The sequence below is a fragment of the Pagrus pagrus genome (assembly GCF_965226575.1).
Source record: "Pagrus pagrus genome assembly, chromosome: 19".
Lineage (NCBI taxonomy): Eukaryota > Metazoa > Chordata > Actinopteri > Spariformes > Sparidae > Pagrus > Pagrus pagrus.
Window position 1 is genome coordinate 13455672 of NC_140203.1, and position 21509 is coordinate 13477180.

At 40.4% G+C, this 21509-nt stretch overlaps 4 protein-coding genes across 5 annotated transcripts; 3 read left to right on the forward strand and 1 right to left on the reverse strand.

Annotated features, from left to right (window-relative positions):
- Positions 1 to 1797: 1797 nt before the first annotated feature.
- tmem119b (transmembrane protein 119b) lies at positions 1798 to 5183 on the forward strand. The gene is made up of 2 exons (XM_084383126.1): positions 1798 to 1931; positions 3851 to 5183. The coding sequence occupies exon 2, from the start codon at positions 3867 to 3869 to the stop codon at positions 4710 to 4712; it is 846 nt and encodes a 281-aa protein (XP_084239252.1). The 5' UTR covers positions 1798 to 1931; positions 3851 to 3866; the 3' UTR covers positions 4713 to 5183.
- Positions 5184 to 10728: 5545 nt separating this feature from the next.
- Positions 10729 to 12697, forward strand: LOC311275461 (chemerin-like receptor 1). The gene is made up of 2 exons (XM_084384040.1): positions 10729 to 10930; positions 11030 to 12697. Exon 2 carries the CDS (start codon positions 11068 to 11070, stop codon positions 12082 to 12084), a length of 1017 nt encoding a protein of 338 aa, XP_084240166.1. The 5' UTR covers positions 10729 to 10930; positions 11030 to 11067; the 3' UTR covers positions 12085 to 12697.
- Positions 12698 to 13547: 850 nt separating this feature from the next.
- On the forward strand, positions 13548 to 17485 carry rnf185 (ring finger protein 185). Of its 2 annotated transcripts, none has more exons than XM_084383918.1 (7): positions 13548 to 13635; positions 13923 to 14207; positions 15132 to 15150; positions 15270 to 15382; positions 15592 to 15646; positions 16009 to 16126; positions 16212 to 17485. In XM_084383918.1, exons 2-7 carry the CDS (start codon positions 14029 to 14031, stop codon positions 16307 to 16309), a joined length of 582 nt encoding a protein of 193 aa, XP_084240044.1. In that variant the 5' UTR covers positions 13548 to 13635; positions 13923 to 14028; the 3' UTR covers positions 16310 to 17485. The 2 variants fall into 2 exon arrangements, with proteins under 2 accessions (XP_084240044.1, XP_084240045.1); XM_084383919.1 differs by having other exon boundaries at positions 13969 to 14207.
- Positions 17486 to 17595: 110 nt separating this feature from the next.
- On the reverse strand, positions 17596 to 20651 carry LOC311275392 (uncharacterized protein). Its single transcript, XM_084383917.1, has 2 exons — positions 20460 to 20651; positions 17596 to 18474 (listed from the first exon to the last, which is right to left on the reverse strand). Exons 1-2 carry the CDS (start codon positions 20587 to 20589, stop codon positions 17765 to 17767), a joined length of 840 nt encoding a protein of 279 aa, XP_084240043.1. The 5' UTR covers positions 20590 to 20651; the 3' UTR covers positions 17596 to 17764.
- Between the last annotated feature and the right edge of the window lie 858 nt (positions 20652 to 21509).

Here is a 21509-nt window from a genome sequence, read left to right on the forward strand (position 1 = left end):
TACATCGAGCATGATTACGATTGTACCACGATACAGTGATTCTGTGATAATTGATACAAGACAATAATCTATGATACATCACGACGTCTGTGGCAACTAATAATGTATTTAAGAAGTCATTTATTCCAAGAGCCTGTGTGTGACTCATGAGTTTTAAACCAGGGACGAGGTATGAACTGTGTTTAATGTGTAATGTGTTCTGGTCTGTATGTCTGTTTTACTAACCGCTGGTATGTTTTTATGTTGTTGCTATCTTTATCTGGAGAGCGTAAGACGAATTACCACCCTGGCTGACATAAGGATTTATTCTATTCAACTTAAGAAGTAAACATTCTTCTAAAAACAGGAATTTTGAATTTATTTGCCAAAACCATGAAACCATGTACAAAAAACAGTGGAGTCTTAACTTAGTGCCTTTTTATCACACACACACCGACCACAACTTGTCTACGAGTGCCATCATTCCACTGTAAAAGAGCCACAAACTGGCAAAATGCTGAACTGCCAGAAAGAAGAACTGTTCCACAACCTAAAATGTGTAAAGGAAGTGACTCTAGTAAGTTACATTTACAGGGAAATCTGAAAGTATTTGTTTTGATGCCAGTAGATCAATAACATATCACAGTGATACTGATATCTTGTCCCATCTTTACTAATAAGTGCCCACACCCATAGAGGAAATTAATAGAAAATTATTAGATTGAACAGACCCATAAAATAAGGCGTTCTTTCTTCTTCAACCAGATTTCTGTTGACTCTGAGATTTAAAATAAGAACATGTTCTTAGTAATTCAGATAACCTTTGTGCTGTTCAACACACAGTAACAGCTCAAGTGTAAAGAGAGTTTTTGTTCCCCTCTCTAAATGGTTAACAGTCATAAACGGACTGACTCTCTGGACTTAGACAGTTCCCTTATTTATGAAAGGCTTTATGAAAGGCTTTTCTTCTACCCTGGACTGGATTTCATATTCACTTCCCTTCCTGCGAAAAGAAAACAGAGCCCTGAATGCTTATTAGTGCCGTGGAGCTGTGCTTTTTCTTTTTTTCAACTGAAACGCCGGCGCTGACTATCAACAGAGCTGAGACGAATGTAAACCCTGAGGATGCAGGACCTCGTCTCCTGCTCCTGATGACCATATAAAGCTAGACTCGTCTCCACTGATCACAAGCACTTGCCAAAAATGCATTCACTCACGCACGCACATGATCACTTCATTCGCAGTCACACTCTCTCCCTAAAGTGGTCACACACACACACACACACTGTGTGAGTTTGATTGTCCGAGCTGTTACGGGGGGTTTCGTCCACACAGGAAACATTAACCTCTTCCTGCATTAGCTGGTCACTCTGTGAGTCTGCCAGGCCTGATGTTCGTCATCAGTGTCAGAGCCTGAGGTTACAGGAAGGGGTCAGGCTGTCAATCACATGGATATATTTTAAAAGAGCACATATGATGCTAAAGGTGATGTCTAGGATGGTTTTAAAGTCAATGGGGATTCTTTTTATCATCCTGCCAGCCTCGTCTCGGCCTCGCACTTCCAGTTAGCCACACAGCAGAGAGTAGGAGATTGGGGAGAGGTCCCTGCCCCCACACCACATTATAAACTCCTACCTAACAAGAACAATCTGTGTGCAGGCCGCAGAGCCCAGACACTCTCGGGGAAACTGAAGGGGGAGGTGAACAGTGGAGAGGCAGAAGGAGGGATTTGTCCTCATGGTTAACGACATCTTTTTTTTTTTTTCTTTCTTTTTTTTTGCACCATCCAGACAAACCTCTAGTCTGAAATCTGAAACGGCAGAAGTGGCGTGGCTCATAGAGCAGTTGCCACTCTCTGCTGTGCTCTCTCTCTTCACTTTTTCCAGACTGGTTGCACTCATCCTCCATCAGAGGGGATTCCAGCGCAGACCTTTCTCCTGCCACTGTGGATGGTGAGTGAGTTTTGTCCTTTCGTGTAGTTTTTGCTCAAAATGTATGTTATTCTTGAACGCTGCACACTCTTTCCTGACATGTGAGCTCACATGACAATTTGAGGTGAGTGATGTGACAGCATCATGACGCCTTCAGGGCAGCATCCAGTCACAGGAAGTAATAACATTACAATTAAGAAGTTTCATTCAATGTGTGTTCATGTGCATGTGTCTGCCTTATGTGCGTATGTTTACGTGTCTGATTGCACAGACATGTGTGGCCGTGTATATTTGGTCTGGAAAAAGGAAAGAAAAAAAAACTCCCACCCCCGTATTGGAGATGGGAGCAGAGTTGCATGTGGCCCAGCTTGCACGCAGATGGAGCAGAATAAGGATACAAGTGTGGGAGCTGCAGCCAGTTGACACACAGACTGACTGAGCGGAAAGCTGATTGTGATCCAAATAAATAAGTAGAGCAAAGGAAAGCGGCGTTTAAAGGGTCACTTCACCCAAATTGGAGGAAAAACATATTTTCCCTTATAACCTCTTGTGGTATTCAGCCATGCAAGATAGTTTTGGTTTTATTTGGCTTTCTTTAGCGATATCTGCGTCTGAGAGTTCTGCTGCCACTCAATATCACACGGGGTAAGAGGGAAAATATGCCTTCACTTAACATATTTAACTCTTTACTTCCTGCAGCTGTACAGTGTGAGTGGTCAGTACACTCATTTTATCTGAATGAGTAAAAAGTTCAGGCTGTGCTGGTACAAAACCAACCTATTTAACTTTGTGCTGAATCAGCAGAGACGCACGAGTCATTTAGTATTTGTTTATCAAGTGAACCTTTACTATATGCAGTGATGAAATGTAACTATTGCTGCATATCGCATCCAATAATTGGGTAATTGGTCGACCCACAGAATACATTATGTGCATACATGCATCTGTATGTATAATTTACTGTTACTTATATATATAAAACTACTTTTGATACTTAAGTACGTTTACTATTAGATACTTTTAAGGATAAGTTCAGCGAAAAATGAATATTCAGTCATAATCTACTCGCCCTCAGGCTGATGGGAAGTCAGTAGAGGTTTTGAATTCCACAAAACATTTCTGGAGCTTCACAGCAAAACAGCGTTGAAGCACTCTCCTAAACAGCTGAAGTAGATGGGGACTTGTTTTAAAATGTAAATATGCATTTACAGAACAGTGGAAATCGCCCGAACATAGATTTATTAACATGTATAACCCAATTTTAATTGTACTTTTGATACTTAAGTACATTTAAAATCAGATACTTTAAGTACTATTCATATGGGTGACTTATATACTTTAACACACTATCTTTCGTGTCTGTCACACTTTTACTCACTTATGACTTTTGGGAACTTTTTACAACACTGACTTTATGTCACTTTCATATTGCACACTACAGATTTTCTACATGTCTAGGAACTGCTCATTGCACATGCAAATTACAAGAAACTCAGTTTATATGCTGCAGAAATATGTAAGGTATGATGCAGTTTACCTGGATGATTTCTCCAAAATTGTGCACTGGGCTCACAATGTATTAGCATTACATTCGAGTTACCGAGCTAAACTGCTGAGGGCCCTTCAACAACACCTTCTGCTGTTCCTCCAAGAGTCTTCTGTCCAAATGCTTTAAATATATAAATATATATTATGTATATATATAAAAAACTGATGTTTTATCCACAATCCTTAGGGGACAGAATATCTTTTCATCCTTTGAGGATCTTGGAAATGTTCTCGAGAACTGTGGAAAACAACCACCTGAGTTTTTCAAAGATCATGAGAAAAACAGATGTTCAGCTCTGTGACTCAAATGTAATGGCAATATGCAAGAGGCCCGAACTGTCTCCACATATGGCACTGACATTACAGTCACTGACATTTACTGTTGTTTACAGATCCTTAGGGGAAACGATGCTCCCGACGGCCCTTCATCTGATTGGTCTGTGCGTTGTGTTTTGCATCAGCCGCCCGGCCACACCTCTACCTTTATACAGTGGCAGTTCTCTAGAGGGAAGTGCAGATGGGGAAGACTACAACTTTAACTTTACTTCCTTTCTGGCCGCCAACAACTTTTCCCCTGGGTACCAAACCACACCTGTCAGCCCCGCAGAGGTGGAAACTGACTTTCTGAGTCGAGTCGTGAACTTTCTGGAGCAGAACATGCTCCTTATCCTGGTCGCCGGCTCTTTCATCCTTCTTGTACTACTGATCATCTGTGGGGCAATTTTCATGAGCCGCAGGCGCAAAGTCAGTGCCTACTACCCTTCATCCTTCCCTTCCAAAATGTATGTGGACCACAGGGACAAAACAGGAGGTGCTAAACCTTTTAATGAAGTGCCAGAAAAACCTGCACCTGAGCAGCAAAATGAGGCAGTGGACTCTCACAAGCAGCTCCAGGCTGACATTATGAGGGCTGCCAAGAGCCTGCGCACACCAAATAAATCTTCAGAGGGAGGTGACACCGGTCAGAAAGTAGCAGACCACAGTCCTGAGGACAGCTCTAAACAAGATGGCAGCATCCTGGACCAGCAGCTACCAAGTCTCCCCGAGGAAAAGGAGCTGAGTGAGAGTCCTGACAGTGAAGCAGCAGCAGCGGCAGGCAGCCCTGAGCTGAACCCTCCAGAGCAGCCTCATCAGGAGGAAGATGAGTCACAGTCTGAGCCTCAGACTGGCAAGAGTCTCCGGCCCTCCTCTCTGCACATTCACAATGACTCTGCTACTCTTCACCTGATTGCAGGAGAGAAAACAGCTTTCTAACTATTATGAACACTGTGACCTGAATATTTCTTTCAGGAATCCAAGAGTGGCCAGTCATTGAAACCTATTCAAAGAATGTCTCCAAGGGAAATACAGAAAAGAGGTGTTTTGCAATATATTGTTTATATTTACTGCAGGGAAAACACATGCAGCAGCCTGTTGCTTTGCTCTGACTGGATATATATCATCCATGCCATATTGTAAGCATGTCTAACATCATTAGCATCTGGTACAAAACATATTTCTTTTCATGGGCGGATTTTTGTGTTGTTTAAGGATATCTTGCCTAGAGTGTGTCTGATTCCTTTAACATTCATGCATAGAATTTTAAAGGATGTGATGAACTTGTATCCCTCCTCCTGAATGTGTGTGTGTGCACATGTGAGTGTATGTTTAAGGTGGGTTATGAGTATTGATTTATATGTAGTTTTCAAAATATATCAATAAGAAATAATAATAAAGAAACTACAATTACTGCACCATGGTTGTATGTCTTTAAGCACCAGTCACGTTGCTTTTCCAAAGCTGTGGCGATGAATCATGAATATTATGCTGTCACGGAGCATTTAACCTCTGACCTTTAGGGTTAGGGTTAAAAATAATTATCATAGCTTCATCATTTTATCCTCTTAGACATTTGTGTATTTAATTATTGTATGAGTTCTTGAGTAATGGCCAAATATGTGTTTTATGAGGTCACAGTGACCTTTGACCACCAAAATGTAATCATTTCATCCTTGAGACCAAGTAGACGCCATAAAAATCATCACGAAAACATGTTAAATGATTGGTTATCTTATCAGTATTAGCCATCAGAAGTAGGTTATTATCAATTATTGGTATCTGGCTGAAAACACATATTGTGCATTCCTATTTTACATGTAGCCATCACTCATAAAATGAGTTACACATTTGCTTCTCCCTTTATAACAGGTCAAAATGTCTGACGTAAAAAGGTCTTATATTCAGGTTGCTCAAAGTAATAAAATCCACTCAACACTAATAATGGTTCACTATACTTTTATTGCAGATAGTCAAGGAAGCATTACTAAATAATTAGAAATCACACTTTAAACCAGTGGAACCTCTCTGTGTTTCAAGCCACTTTGCCAACTTGCATATCAAAAGGTCAGTGCTTTAGGGTGCAGACAGGTTATTCAAACAGCTTTTAGCTTTAATCCCCATCACACCATTCAGATCAACACTCCTCAAGCACAAAATCTTAAAATATAACACATCTCAAAAATAAGGCCCAGCTCTGTACCAACAACCCAAACAGTGCTTACATTGTGCGTTTACGTGACAGGCTAAAGGTTCAGTACAGAAGGTTAGAGGAGCACAGACTAACACAGAGAGCCTGGTGTCACACTGCTACAGAGGGTTGACGGTGGTGTACGTCAACTTTATTAGGTGTGCCTCATCAATAGTGCAGGATGACAGTGAGGTGCTGAAAATGGACTACTGCTACTTCTCTTCTTGACAGCAGGAAGCAAACAGTGGTGCCCGACTCAGAGGGAGAGTGCCATATTTAATTGCTGGCCCTGACTGCCTCCTGCTGGATGTCCTCCTGCTTGAGGCGATAGTCAGCCAGGGCAGCCTTGATGGCGTCCTCCGCAAGCACTGAGGGGAAACAAATTAAGGTTAAATATACATACATGTGTGGAGCAGTTTGGAAAAGACGAATTTAGTTTAAAAACTTACTAGAGCAGTGAAGTTTAACCGGGGGAAGACAGAGCTCTTTGGCAATGTCAGTGTTCTTTATCATCAAAGCTTCATCCACCTGGAAAGAAAAGCACAAAGCTCTAGTAACCACAAAAACATTTCCAGAAAATGATAAGACACGAGCAGAAAAGAATAAATAAGAGGTAGAAAAAGAAGTGATAGTCTGTAGCGTGTACACTCACAGATTTGCCCTTCACCCACTCGGTGGCCAGAGAGCTGGAGGCAATAGCAGAGCCACAGCCAAAAGTTTTGAACCTGGCATCCACAATCTTCCCCTGGTCGTCCACCTCAATCTGTCAAAACAAAGGTTTTTTTTAGAGTTTTACTCAAGTGCCAGCGCAGTGTTTTTCCTAAAAAATAACATGGAAATGCTTTATAGCAACAAACTAAATAATTTATGTCAAGTCAATTATATTTATACAGCAGAAAATCACAATCACATTGTTGCAGTGGGCTTTACAAAAACTAGGGAAAAAAGCCATAGCGCCATCTACATGTTAAACAGGAATGTAATGCATCAAAGCTCTGTTTTTGGTTCTGCCACATACTTTTAACTGTGTTGATATAATTCAGTCTAAATGGCTCTGTGCTTATACAAAATTGAGTAATATATCCATGCTTGGTGACAAACATACCTGGAGCTTCATTACATCTCCACAGGCTGGAGCACCCACCAAGCCGGTCCCCACATTCTTGGACTGTTTGTTCAAAGTGCCCACGTTTCTTGGGTTCTCATAATGATCCACCACCTTCACACAGAAAAGAGAAGAAACATCGTGTTAGGGGGGAAAAAACAGTGCAGTCATGTTTTAAAGATTATTCCACAATACTGAAATAAATGTGACAGTGTAGTAAAATAACAGCAGCATCCTGGGAGACTTTTTACATTTTTCTACGATCAGAAAAATAATGTCTGGATGTCTTGAGCATCAACGTTATACAACTACGAGCTTTCACCATTACGTAAGGGACATTGAAATAACCAGATTAGAACTGGATTTCATTGTCTACTATACCAACTGCTGCATCCTGTCCCCCACCTCACCCCTCGAGCTGCTGAGTCATGCTGACAAAAACAATGTGGCTATGCTTGTAACGCTTGTATGCTTAACACATAAAATGACATGTTTTTGACGGAGCATTTTAAGTGTTTGTTTTCAATGTTGACTTATCTACATGTTTATGATATGTTAGCTTTTTAAACCAATTTGATGGTGTAGAAAATAAAATAAATGTAGTTAAAATTGTACAGCTTTTATAAGGAACATTTTGGTTTTCATCTTCAGAGGAAAGCAGACACATAACTGAATGCTCACTGGTTAATAATAGCTCAATTTACAGTGCGTCACAGCCTAACAAACTCCTTCAATAAAGATTATATTCAGTTTGAATTGATCCAGGGAGTACAAACCATCTCTGCTTACACCATAAACCAATTTCAATCGAATTTATCATTGATTTTGACTGCCACAACCCTGTGACTTCATGTTGCATCAGATGGTCGCATCACTCAGACTGAACATCTCAACAGACAGCTGAAAGATGCTGCATCCTCATGAAGTTATTCTTATTTTTCCTTTTCTTTTTTAACAGGTAGGAACATTTACAGTTTTCTAGCACACCGTGCCGCCTCACCATCCCTTAAATCTTATTAATCCAGTATTAAAGCTGTGCTAGTTGCCAGCTCGGGGACAGATTAGTGGCGTTATTCTGGTCTTCAGTTTACCAACAAGCCTGAATGACACAAATTATGTTAACTAGTGTTAGCTAACATGCTGGTATGTAATAAGTGCCTGGTTATCTTTTTCTGTCACACCCCCTGAGCATCCCATGTGAAAGCAGACTGATGTAACCTAGTTTGTTTGTTCAGTCAACCATGTTTAAACCAGCTTCTTGTTGTGAACCAGCTCCACCCAATAACCTGAAGCATATCATCACTGTTAACTACTAATGATGCTCTTATTAAGCTACTCAAGGTGGAAGGAAATATGTAAACATAATCAAACGTGTCCACATTAAACTAGCTAGCACACTGTGACGCAGGCTCCTTTGCTAAAGCTGTAACAGACTTGGTGTTTTACCTTCTTGTGGTAGCAGCACTGGGTGATGAACTCCGGAGCAGACAGGGTCCTGGTGAGAAAAGCCAGAGGACTCAGACACTTGTTGGCTACTGTACCCGCCATGTCGACAGCAACGAGAGTGGCGCAGTTTCAAAGAGGAGAGCAGCTTCAAGCCTCGCTTTTACGTCACTACCAGGGGGAGGGGCTAATCTAAACACGTCTGCGCATGTCCGCTTTACATAAACCAGTGGAGGGGGACTATGTTTATGTTTATAATGCAGCACCTCTACAGCATGACTGTATTATTTAGTCTAAAATCACTCTACATATATGGTCTTCATCCTTGGTGAATATTCATTAACCCAATTTAGAAACATTGATGTAAGTAGGGCTGAAACTGATGATTCATTTCATTAATGTAGCAACCAATGATGCAATGATATCAGAAAAGTTGCAACTCTTTTTGAAAACTTTGAAGAAAGTAAGGCAATTTTATTTATTTTTTTCTCTAAAACCAAGTAATTGATTAATTGTTTCAGCTCTTTATTTTTTTTTAAATGGTGTCATTGACTTTGATCAGCTGATATTATCTATTAACCTCATAAACAGTGGTGGAGAGAACATATACTTAAGTACAACTTTGAGGTAGTCTACTTGTAATTTCTGTTACTACTGTATACTGTTTACATCTATTCCACAACACTTAATAGGTGTTTGTCAAATTATGTACTTTTTACTCGACTACATTTATTTGATAGCTAAACTTGGCTGAGATTATACACTACCAATTAGGGAAGATGTACTGAGACTAATTACCTACAGTGTAAAAATATTCAATTACTGGAACAAGTCCTGCATTCAAAATTACACAAATTAAAAAAAAAAAAAGACAAAAAAAAAAGACAAAAGCGAAAGAACAATATACTGATGTGTTGTTTATACTTTAACAGTGCATCATATTTTATTAACTGGATATGATTATATGTCAAATCTGGTATCTAGTAATATCAAAAAAGGTTTTTTTTAAGTATTAAGTAGTATGTAGAAGAAATATACAAGTACCTAAGAACTATAATAAGTACAGCACTTGAGGAAATAAACAAAGGTACTTTGGTCAAATGAGGTTTGTTGGTTAGTACCTTGTGATTATTGTTCGACTGAAAATTATTCAGTCAGCCTTTTTTCTGTTACATAACAGCATCATATGATTTTTAGGGAACTGCACTCAAAACAGCACTGGCGATGTAAAATGTGAAAAGAAAAAAATTCCTTTAAAAAATAAAGGAATCGGGGCACCTGTTATTTCCTGTCACCTGTCTCAGTTGCCCTGTCAATAAAGGCCAAAAAATATATATTATATACTATTATACTATTATGATAATGCTGGAATGTATTTAATATTACTTAAGGGAGCAGTGGTTATTCTGGGCCTCCTGAAGGAACAATGTTCACTGTTCACTGCATTCACAGAAGATACAGCTGCCTATACAAATTCCTATAGCTGGATGACTGAAACCCTTAAGAGACATCAAACACCACCACTGTTTCATGGCTTATGAAAAGTCTCAGTGCAAACACGTTACACTTAGAGTTAATATCAGACAAAGATGTACTAACAGTTCAGAACAGAGAAGCTTTCACTGATTCAAACACGTGGACCTAATTATACCCTGAGCATCTAAAATTTGTCATTATAAAAACATCCTCATCCTGCTATTTCTTGTTCTGGCTTTCTTAATCATCTACAAGACTCTGATCTTGGGACTGTTAAATGAAGATAAAAGAGGTAAAGTACAATTGTTAATATTGTAAATTGTTTCTCAGGTGAATTCTGATTTTTAATGGTTTAATTCCACTGATTAATTTAGTTTAAAAAGGAAGCAAGGCACTGATTTGTGGTATAGTTTTGATGATGTGTGTTATTGTTATCCTATTTTCTTGGTTGATAGCATTATGTTAGAACAAATAAAGCAACAGGAAGTCACATTTGACCCAGGTCTTTTTTGCAAACACTGCACTTCTAGTAAAATTGTCCATAGTCACACCCTTGGTTAAGAAATGTGAGCTGGTGGTTTTGTCACCTAGTGTGGGTTGTGTGAAGGGGATCTCCTTTGTGGGATTGCAACAGTGTTTTATAGGATGTTGCAAGACTTGAAATATCCATTTAAACGCATCAGAAACACAGCAGTTTTTCCACGTATTTTAACTTTCGTGACCAAGTTAACCCTGTTAATCTCACCCACACACACAAAATAATTGTTCAGTAAGTGAACAGTGAGAGGCTGTCATTTGTTCCGTGACACAACAAATCTGATCAGTCGTTTTTCGTCAGTAGTCAGTACTGCTCAGGAAACAGAAGTGAGAAGTTGCATCCAGCTGAAGGGGGACTCAGGAGGAAGGCTCTTTATACTGATTGTCTCCACTTCAAGACATAACGTGAGTACTTCAGCACTTTTTATGTACCAAATTAAGGACATTTTCTTGATAAAATTTGTGAACTGTTACAATCATATCTGTTTGTATATGTTTATACAGAAAAACCCAGTGCTCCATATTTCAGAGAAATAACCAACATGGCGGTGGATTATGTTGATTATCCCGACTACACTCCAGACAATGAAACTGAGAGCAACTCAGTTAATACCACAGCTAATACGCTGGATTTCAGTTCTTCTAAGACTCCTCCAACTTATGTTCTGGTGGTGATCAACATCATTATATGTGTTATTGGCATGGGAGGAAATGCATTAGTGATCTGGATCTGCGGATGGAAAATGAAAAGAACGGTCATCACTACCTGGTACATCAGTCTGGCCGTTTCAGCCTTTTTGTTCTGTGCCATTCTGCCCCTGGAAATATTCTACATGATCACCTCGCACTGGCCTTTCGGACTGGCCTTGTGCAAGCTCACCTCCTCCGCTCTGTTTCTCAACATGTACAGCAGTGTGTTCCTGTTGGTTCTGATCAGCGCTGATCGCTGTATCATGATTTCGTTCCCTGTGTGGTCACATAACCACCGGACAGTTCGGAAAGCGCTTGGAGTTGTTGTCCTCGTGTGGTCCCTTTCTGCGCTCCTAACTTTGCCCTCAGTGATCTTCAGACAAGTCAAAGTCCACGGCTCAGTCACTCAGTGCTACACCGATTACGATGGTCATTCCAGACACAAGACGGTGGTACTGACTCGATTCATTCTCGGGTTCCTGATTCCTTTCCTCGTGATTGTGTTCTGCTGCTCGGTGCTTGCCTTGAAGCTGAGAAGTTTGACCCTCAAGTCAACAAAGCCCTACAAAGTCATGGCAGTGCTCATCTTGTCATTCTTCCTCTGCTGGGTCCCCTATCATACCTTTGTTCTTTTAGAGTTAGACTTTAAGAACCACAGCCTGTATACACTTAAAACTGGCCTGATGGTGGGGGGCACGCTGGCTGCAGCCAACAGTTTCATATCCCCAGTTCTCTATGTGTTCATTGGTAATGACTTCAAACAAACCCTGAAACGTTCTTTGGCGTCAAGGATAGAGGATGCAATGGCAGAGGACCTTCGTACGGGTGGTCTCAATCACTCAAGGTGTAAGTCAATGGACATTATCTAAAATCCATGTCATGTCATAGCATGTTGTATGTATACTGTATAAAATGTATATATCAATGATTTATTTATCATAGAAAATGCTAAGTTTTGTCACAACATCAAATTTGCATGACTCAGTGATCACACTTGGTTATTTGGACTATGTTTCTCAGCTATGGATCGGCCACTGACATTAACTCTTGTGTCTTTTCAAAAGCAATCTTTTTACTCAGATATTTTGTATTTTTATTTGTGTAAATGAATTGCTTGTATGTTTGTGTGCTGTTTTATTTGTAAACCCGCACATATTGCTCCACAAATAAACTGTTTTGAACTGAATAAAATATTATTTACAATACATTATAAACTCAAAGAACTAAATCATAATTGAAGTGACACATCCATGTGACTATGTGCCCTCTATTAAATATTCTTGAAAAAAAGTCTTTATGTTTTATAGAAATAGATGCATATTTAACATTTCTAAAGAAAAGGGAACAAGTGAACGTTCTTCTTACGTTGTTCTAACTTTCTTGTGCAAACAGACTTCCCTTATGATTTAGGGAAGCCCTACGTGCAAGCAGTACTGTTATATATTATTGTTGTACCTTTAAGTTAATAAAACTGTTAAAGCTTCTATGAGTGATGTATTTTTATTAAAATAAGTTTTAAATAGCTCTATATTCCAACAGTAATCATTTTTATAGTCAGTAATCCATGTCTCTCCTCCCCCTGCTCATCCAGTAAAAGAGAAAATAGGTTTTCTGGTATCCCTGCCCACTTCATCTCATCAGGACAGAGAACTCTATAAATAGGTTTGTGAACATGCAGCGAGCAGGATCCTCCTGTTTGCTGCTATGTCTGGTGCTTACCGTTGCGCCTTCATGTGGTGACGTAGAGACGAGGGAGGGGATTGCTAACTGCAAAATGGACAGGAAGTTAGCCAAAACGAATAGGAAACAAATAGGCCTATGAAATGCAAGCAAATGAAGAAGCCCATAGTAACAAATCATCACACTGCTGCAGCTTAACAGAGATTTTTGGTGTCTTTCAGTTCATTATTTTGGTTTTTAGCTCTGACTGTCTGCACTACCTGCCCTGCACCAAATGGCAGACAGACTAAAAGTAAGCTAGCTGGTAAACACAAGGGAGGTTTAAGATATTTTCTTAGCCTACTATTTTTCTAAAGAGTTGGTGGAGTCTAAAACAGAGCTGAAAAGTGAGTGAGCATTGGACTTACATTCGCCTGGTGGACAGAGACGACTGTATGAATGCTGCTAGACGTGTAATACAGGCAACTGTTTCTCTAGAAGTCCACCATTTTAACTTTATAAGACGATAATATGTCAGTGTTGTGCCTAAAGCTTACTGCGCTGCCCAAAAATAGCTAAAAATAAAACATAAAAATAAAAAAACCTTTAATAAATACTGACGCCTGATTGGTTGTCATAGGCACCTGACAGCCCGAACTGAGGGCAACACAATCCCAGCACACCAGTAGCCACGCCCCCTGCCTCTCACCAGGATCTACTACCGGTTTGTGGAGCTGCTGTGGATTGTGATGCAACCAGCTGTAAGGATATTTTCTCAACTTCCCAACAAGTTTTGCGTTTCAGTCAGAAAATCACACCCTGAACGAGAGTGTGGATTAACGCTGTTCAATTTTTTGTTTGTCTCTTTGTTTCCGTTGAGTCGGTCGCACAGTAAAGCTGTCATTTCTCCCTTAGCTTGCTAGCGTTAGCAACTCCGTAACGACTTGTGGATGGAAGCTAGCACGCGTTGTTTTTTTTGTTTGATTTCGCTCTTTTTTTAAGAGTAATTTTTGTCAAACTCAGTCCCCCGTTTTCTCCTCTTTGCTAGTTTTATACCCACATCCGTTGGGCCTCCCTATGTACTTATTTTGAAGAGCTGGGTGCCAGCGGAGTCACCCCACCTGTACCTTCCTGTTGAGTGGATCTATCTGTAAATGGCAACCGCCGCCCCCCCTCCAGCCCCTGGCCCCACCGCGGCCACTGAAAACCCAGGTCCCGGATCCAGCAGCTCGACTGCGGCCGACAGTGGCAGCCAGGACAGCACGTTTGAGTGCAATATATGTCTGGACACCGCCAAGGATGCAGTGATCAGCCTGTGTGGACACCTCTTCTGGTAAGAACTACTGTCGTTGTCTCATGTTTACAGTTTTGCTTTATAACCCACCTCAGACAAGGTATTAAGGCTACAGGCCGGATCCAGATCAGACCAGCTTATCTTGACTTTCATATCAGTGAACAAGAGGTGAACTGGGGATACACTGGTCTGTTGGCATATTACATCCTACTGGCCAGTATCGGTTTTAAAACCAGCATTTATAACCAGCAACCATCATCATTTGTATTGCTGATATCGAGCCTTATGTAGGATTTGCATGTTGGTATAAAATAATTTGGTTTTGCACTTGCATTAAGACGGAAACCCTTGCAAAAATGAATCATTTATCATCTATAATATTGTTTCAAAGTGCCTCTCTAGGATATAAATTGATAAAACTAATTATTAAAGGAATTTCATGACTTTTTTCCAACTTTCTGTGATAATACTTCAAAGCGTAGGCCTAATTCTATAAAAGTAAAGTCTGTAAATATAAGCCATGAGCTGCTGGTATAACATAGTACTGTATATCGGTAAGCAAATGTTTTGATTTCATCATCTCTTTCCACTCCACAGAAACTTTCCAGCCACTGTAGTCAGGCCCACCCCTTCACATATAACTCTAGCCAACTTCTGTCCATTCAGGACAGGTCAGATCTTAACCATCTGGTCTGCTATCAGTGGTGACAGTGCCAGTTTAGTTATTCATTTTCTAAGCAAAGATAAATCCCAAAGTAGGAAGCCGTTTGTCGTCTGGTTTTCCTTTTCTTTTGTGACTGAGCTCATCGGTGAAGTGATGATTGTTTTCTTTTGTGAACACAAGATATATGAAAGCCATATTTTTTTAAGTCTGGTTGTTCTCAGAAGCACATTATGTTTTTACTAATTCAACGTCTTCCCTGTCCAACACTCTCATCTTCCTTTGCATCACCTCTCGATCAGTTGGCCTTGCTTGCATCAGGTAAGCTGAATCTCCTCCCTTTATCACTATTTACAAATGCCATCGAACGTGCATTGTTGTTGGTGGTATACAATTGATGCAGACAGTCAGGTTCTTCATCTCTCTTTGTCTTTATGCAGTGGTTGGAGACCAGACCCAACAGACAAGTGTGTCCAGTGTGTAAAGCTGGCATCAGCCGAGACAAAGTCATCCCCTTATATGGGCGAGGAAGCACAGGTCAACAAGACCCCAGGTGAGTAGTTTAAAATTACAGATCAGGCTGGCTCTAAACTTCATGTGATCAAAATATTCCCGGGATCCTCGAGTGGTGAATATTTTCCATTCGCATTTTGTTATCCAACATTGGTTGAGAGTAATAACTTTTTTTAAGATGAGATGGATGTATAAACAGTGCAAATGATTTTCATGATGGCTTTTACATAATGTGGTTTTGTTTTACAGAGAAAGAACACCCCCTCGACCACAAGGGCAAAGGCCTGAGCCAGAAAACCGCGGTGTAAGTACTCTGCATACTCTACAAGTATACTTGCATGGTAATAAATTATCTGATTCAATGATTTTGTTTAGGATCAATATTTTCTTGGTTCCAAACCTGTGAGGCAGCTTTCTGTAGTTTTTCAGTGCCGTATCAGCTGTTGAGTAATGTGATGAAACTATTACATAGGATGATGCAGCTGCCGTAGTGCTTTATCCATTAACAAAAGGACATTTCCCACTGGGATCCATTAGACGCTAACAGCTAAGGTGCACCGGTGTCTCTTGAGAATGACCACAAGTTGCACTGGCTGTTGCGTCACATCTCACTTAGCAAGACGCAAAGACACATTTTATGTTAATGATAAAATGCATGTACCACAGGGCTTTCAAGGGTTCGGCTTCGGAGATGGAGGTTTCCAAATGTCATTTGGAATCGGCGCTTTTCCATTTGGTATTTTTGCTACAGCTTTTAACATCAATGATGGAAGACCTCCTCCAGGTATTTATCTTTTACACATTCACCGATACCACTTGTTCAACAACCTATGAAATAACCTCTGTTATTTAAACATTTTCCCACACAGCGGCCCCTGGGACACCCCAGCACATGGACGAACAGTTTCTGTCTCGACTCTTCCTGTTTGTCGCCCTGGTGATTATGTTTTGGCTGCTGATCGCATAAAAGTATGGAAATCACGGTTTGCACCGTTGTGATTCTGCCTTCATACGTGTTTTGGTTCCTTTATTTTCAGACATGAGATTTCAGAGCAAATTTTTTTTTTTTGTTTCAAAATAAAGTTGTGCTTATCCAAGTATAAAGACCTCTCAAGGTGACCCACATAACTTTGGTTGCCTTGTGTTTTAACTTCTTAACACAGTTGCTTCATGTGCTTGCAATGCAGCACTCCAGAATTTATCCATGTAATTCCTCCACCCAAACTTCACACTGCTTAGACAACCTTCTCCCTCTAATATCTATATGCACGTCTCTTTTCTTTTTTTAGTGGAAATCATTCTTGCTCTTTCACATAGCATTTTTCGATTAAATTAGTTTTTTGTACCGTTTTGTTTCTATTACTGTATTTAAACTCAGCTACACAAAAAGACACCACCAGTGCTCTGTGCTCGAGGATCATACACACCTCCAATCTCATGTTTTATACAGTAATTTCCTTTCAGCCTACCCTGCTTGATAAACTTTGGAGTCAGCTTTTATTGATAATAATAATTAATTTAGGTCAGTTGGACCTACTCTTATTGAGTGATCATAGCAGGAAAAGAACAGGTGTCATAACACTAACGATGGCTCTGCTCTATTTACTTGACAGAAACAACCATCATTGTTTTATTATCTACACCTGTGCTATTCCTACTGCGACATGTCAAAATGTCTTCCAGGAAAAGGGCATACTTATACAGGCCTGTATTTTTACTTGCCGAATACAAGCATGTGCTGCCTCCATATTGTCTTTCTGTTCACTAATGTACTAAGATTTTTTTTCTTTTTGGTTTTTGTTTCTATCTAGCTGTACACTTACAAATTACACATTTTCAAAATTTACCAAAAATCATACACGTTTTGTGGAGTCAAAACAATGTTTCTTTATTTTAGATGGGATGGAAAAATAAATGTGTTGACGCATGTGTAAGCAGTTGAAAAGTTAATTTATGAAACAGTGTTCCTCTCCAAATCATTATTTTTGCTCAGTTTTCTCTGTCACTGTAATTAAATGTAAAATACTGTAGATTATTACAGAGTTAAAATGAAGATTGGTTGGTTGAACATGAAACCACTTTTCTAAATGTGAATTCACTCTATTGACAGTAAAACTATGTAAATAAAAATATGTTAACCATATTCTGTCTGTTGTTTTATTAATAAATCTATTGGGGCCGTTAGTCTTCCTCATCTAATAAATATACAAATCAAAATACACCGAACCAGAACGGTGTGAAAAAGTTGAATGATTTGTTCAATACTGAGATGTGTCGGTCGTTCTGCATCGTTGGTTATTTCACATGAAAAAGGGGATGTACTTCAAACTCAACCACTTCGAGTTGTAAAAATAGATATTTTGGTCATTTTATGGATTTTAGAAAACAGAGTAAAGTACAAAAAAAGTCAGTATTTCCTGGTTTAGTCCTGCGTTTCCGACTCAAGCTGTTTTTCTTGAGATCCTGTCTGAGCAACGCTGAACTCTGCTTCGTACATAATCTGCTGGATCTTTATTTTTGTCTCGCACCTCTTCTGTGGAGCGAGTCGCTTCAGAGCGGGCACAAAGCTCAGCAGGAACAGTTCGTCCTCATCCCGTGGCCTGCTGGGAAATGAGGTGCCATTGTCTTTGACCAGCCATTTTGTAGGGGATGGTGCCCTCTGAGAAGAAGGCAGTGAAAGTGACTCTTGCATCAGGCGCCTTTTCCGTCCAGTTTTGCTGCTTGGGCTGATCTGTGAGCTTGATGGCATCTTAGCCAGAACAGCCAGCTGGGCCATCTGTGCGTCTTGAGACACTGAAGGGAGCTGTGTCACAAAGGCTACCTGGGGCTTGAGGTCAGACTGGCTTACAGGGACCTTCACCATGGACTGTGGTGTCTTGACGGTCTCAGATGCATTTTCTACCTCCGTGCTGCCAGATTCGTTGTCAGGATTGTCGTGGTCATCATCGTTGTTGCTGCAGATGTCTGCCACTCCGCTTCTCGATCCAGTGAAGGGTGCAATAAAATTCATAAGTTGTCTGTATTTCCATTTACTCTGGATGAGCTCTCCCTGCTTCTTGCTTTTGATCTCCAGTCGTACTTCCTTCAAGTACCTGTCTCTCATGTTCTTCCATTTTCTTTTACACTCATCAGCTAGAAAAGAAAAATATCAAAGTGTAAGCAGCATGTAATCACACGGATTCTTCTATTTATAATGCACAAGAATGGTAGAAAAATACTATTAAAGGATTAGTTCACTCAAAAATGAAAATGAAGCCATTATCTATTCAATCATCATCACTTTTCAGATCAATTTGGCATCTCAGGGCTTCTGCAGACTTGGTTTACTCCAGAAGAGCTGTACGAGCTGTTTTATTGTGAAGCTCCAGAAGTCTTTTTGTGGATGATGAAACACACGACTTTTCATCGGCCTGAGGGTGAGGAGAAAATGACTGAATTTTCCTTTTACGGTGAACTTTTCCTTCAACGGAAATGAAGCCTTTTTAAACAAATTATGGTTACAATGAAAATATTTCCACAGAAATAACATTCCCAAAAATGTTCTGCAAACGCCAAGTTTCCTGCAGGATGTTAGACTCAGTGGGTACAGATACCTAACTGGCTAATGAAAAGTGTGCTCTTCTGCCCTCAGCTGACATATATGGATTATTATGAAACACACAAAGCTGTTGTAATTACAGCTAAATGTTTACGGCCAGTTGTCTTCAGATTTGGCCTCTGGGGGGAAAAGTACTCCTGGGTTTCTGTTGTCCAGGTATAAAACTCAGAGGGACCCTGGCCCAGACAAATTACAGCTAAGAGATTAATCAATCCACTGCTGTTGACATACAGACGACTATACAGGCTTTAGGCGAGGCTGTCTGTGGCGTGTGGTCGGCCATCTCTGTGCTCAAACATCATACACTACGACGGACATAATAACAGCTCTACCTTTGCACTTACCTTTGGGTTAATGGTTTAATTGTTTGGTCTATAAAATGTCAGAAATTAGTGGGAAAATGCCCATTACATTCCCGGATTCAAGGTGAGATCTTCAGATCGCATGTTTTGACAGTCAAAAACACAAATATATTTAATTTACTATAAAGTTAGACCAGAAAAATTAGCAAATCCTCACAGTTGTGTTGTGTTTTGCCTTGATCATAATAATTGCCGATACATTTTCTATCTACTGATCAATCAACTAATTGCTTCAGCTCCAGTGTTGATTGTACTCTGCTGTATTTGGCTGTAGACTATGAACAGCACTGTGGCCACTGAAATCATATAGTTGAATGAACACCTCTTGAAGTTTCGCCAAAAAGTTAACCAAAATATTATATTTCCTAAATGTAGAATTTGTGGCAGATCTGCCCTTATTAGATTGCATTAAGTTGTGTATTTGTACCTTATAAAGTGGACAGGAAGTGCACTTTATGTGATTATGTACAGTATGGGGTATTAGAATATATATTGTAAAAAGTAAAAATGAAAGTAAACGGTGAGGCCTTCATTTAAAGTTACAAAAAGAAAGATTAAAGGGTAATTCCCTTAAATTTTGTGTCTGGGGGTCATCGTTAGTTCAGCCGTGTTACACGCCGCCCCGTCACTGCGTGTGACTCCGTGCACCTGAGTACATGTCGAGCTGGGCCCTTCATCTCCTCGCTCCGACATTTTTTTTCTCCCCCGTCGCTTCCACGAGACCTCGAGAAGCTTTCGGTTTAATAAGGGCTCGAGACGGTAAAAAGCACGCGGCTCGGGAGCTCCGTGCCGCTGAGCGTGTTTCCTCCTCCGCCGTGCCGTGCCGTGTTGGACCACACGCGGTCGGCGGAGGCGGCGGCGCAGTGGCAGAGCCGGACGGTGCCGTTCGGTGCAGCGCGGCCTACGGCGTGCGGGCCGCGGCTGTTACCGCTAGCACGGTGCGCGCGGCTGCAACCAAACCACCGAGATGTGTGGGCACTCACGCGGATAAAAAAATAATAATTTAAAAGCCACCTTGAGGAGACACGAGGACCGTCTCTATTTCTGAGAAGGTTTCTTAATTCCTGTCTGTTCAGTCATCAACATCCGACATCGGCTAAGCAAAATAACAACTGGCAGTAAAGTTGTGATAAACAAAAAAACAATCAAACACTCACATGGGAGACCCAGTACGACACTGATGCTTCTCCAAGCATTTGCCCGACTTTCTGTGCAGCGGTAATTCGGCAAAGTGACATTGTACAGCTCTGGATAATTAAATACAGCCAATATTAACTTATCGTCCATTTTGCCCTACTGTTGTGTCTGCCTGTGCTGCTGCGCGTACGCGGAAGCGGCAGTCTTCTCCCGCCTTTTCCGCCCAGCTGCTGCACCAACGCGAGTTATCGCGAGTGGCGGGCAGCCTGCCGCGCTGTGTCGCTCTGCCGTCCGACGGCGGCCGTGTTAGTGTCCTGCCACAGGGGGGCGCAACACTCAGCTTTAGTGTGTGGTGATTCATGTTCATGAAGTCAGTCTGCCCGCCTGTTTTTAATCAGACATGAGGTTTACTCAACTTTTGTAATATTCATAATATTAATGAGGTAATAATACAAACTGAGAAATGTTTATTTTTTCCATAACTGAATAAACAAGCTGTTCTCAGAGGAAAATAAGGTCCCCAGAACACTGTTTGAAGATAGAACAGTGGCAGGGTCCGCCAAATGTAAACAAAGTATTAAATAAACACAGTAAACAGTATGAAATTGTGTTGTCCTTTAAGGTCAGTTTTTTATTTGGTTAGTTTTGGCATTAAAAAAAATCAGTCAATGAACATCTTTCTCTTCTGATTAAAATTTCTTCCCCAAAACTACATAGTGCACCTTTAACAGCACAGTTGAACCTGCAGACACCTGTATTTTGACCATTTGTTTTACCACTACAGCCCTGCCCACATTCTGGTGTCACAACAGAGAGCAGGGTCATCTTCGCCTTTTGAGGCAGTGATGGAATGAAACTAAATACATTTACTCAAGTACTGTACCTTAGTAATCCCCTTTTTACTTCATGTATCTGTAATCTGGCTAATTTAATCTTTTTTCTTTAACTTTATCTAGTTACAGGTGCCTTTTTTTTGTATCCTAATTACGTAATCCTGTTGCATGTGTTTTGTTACTCCCCAAGCCTATTTATAATTAATTTAATCTGCAATCTGATTTTTTTTTTATTCC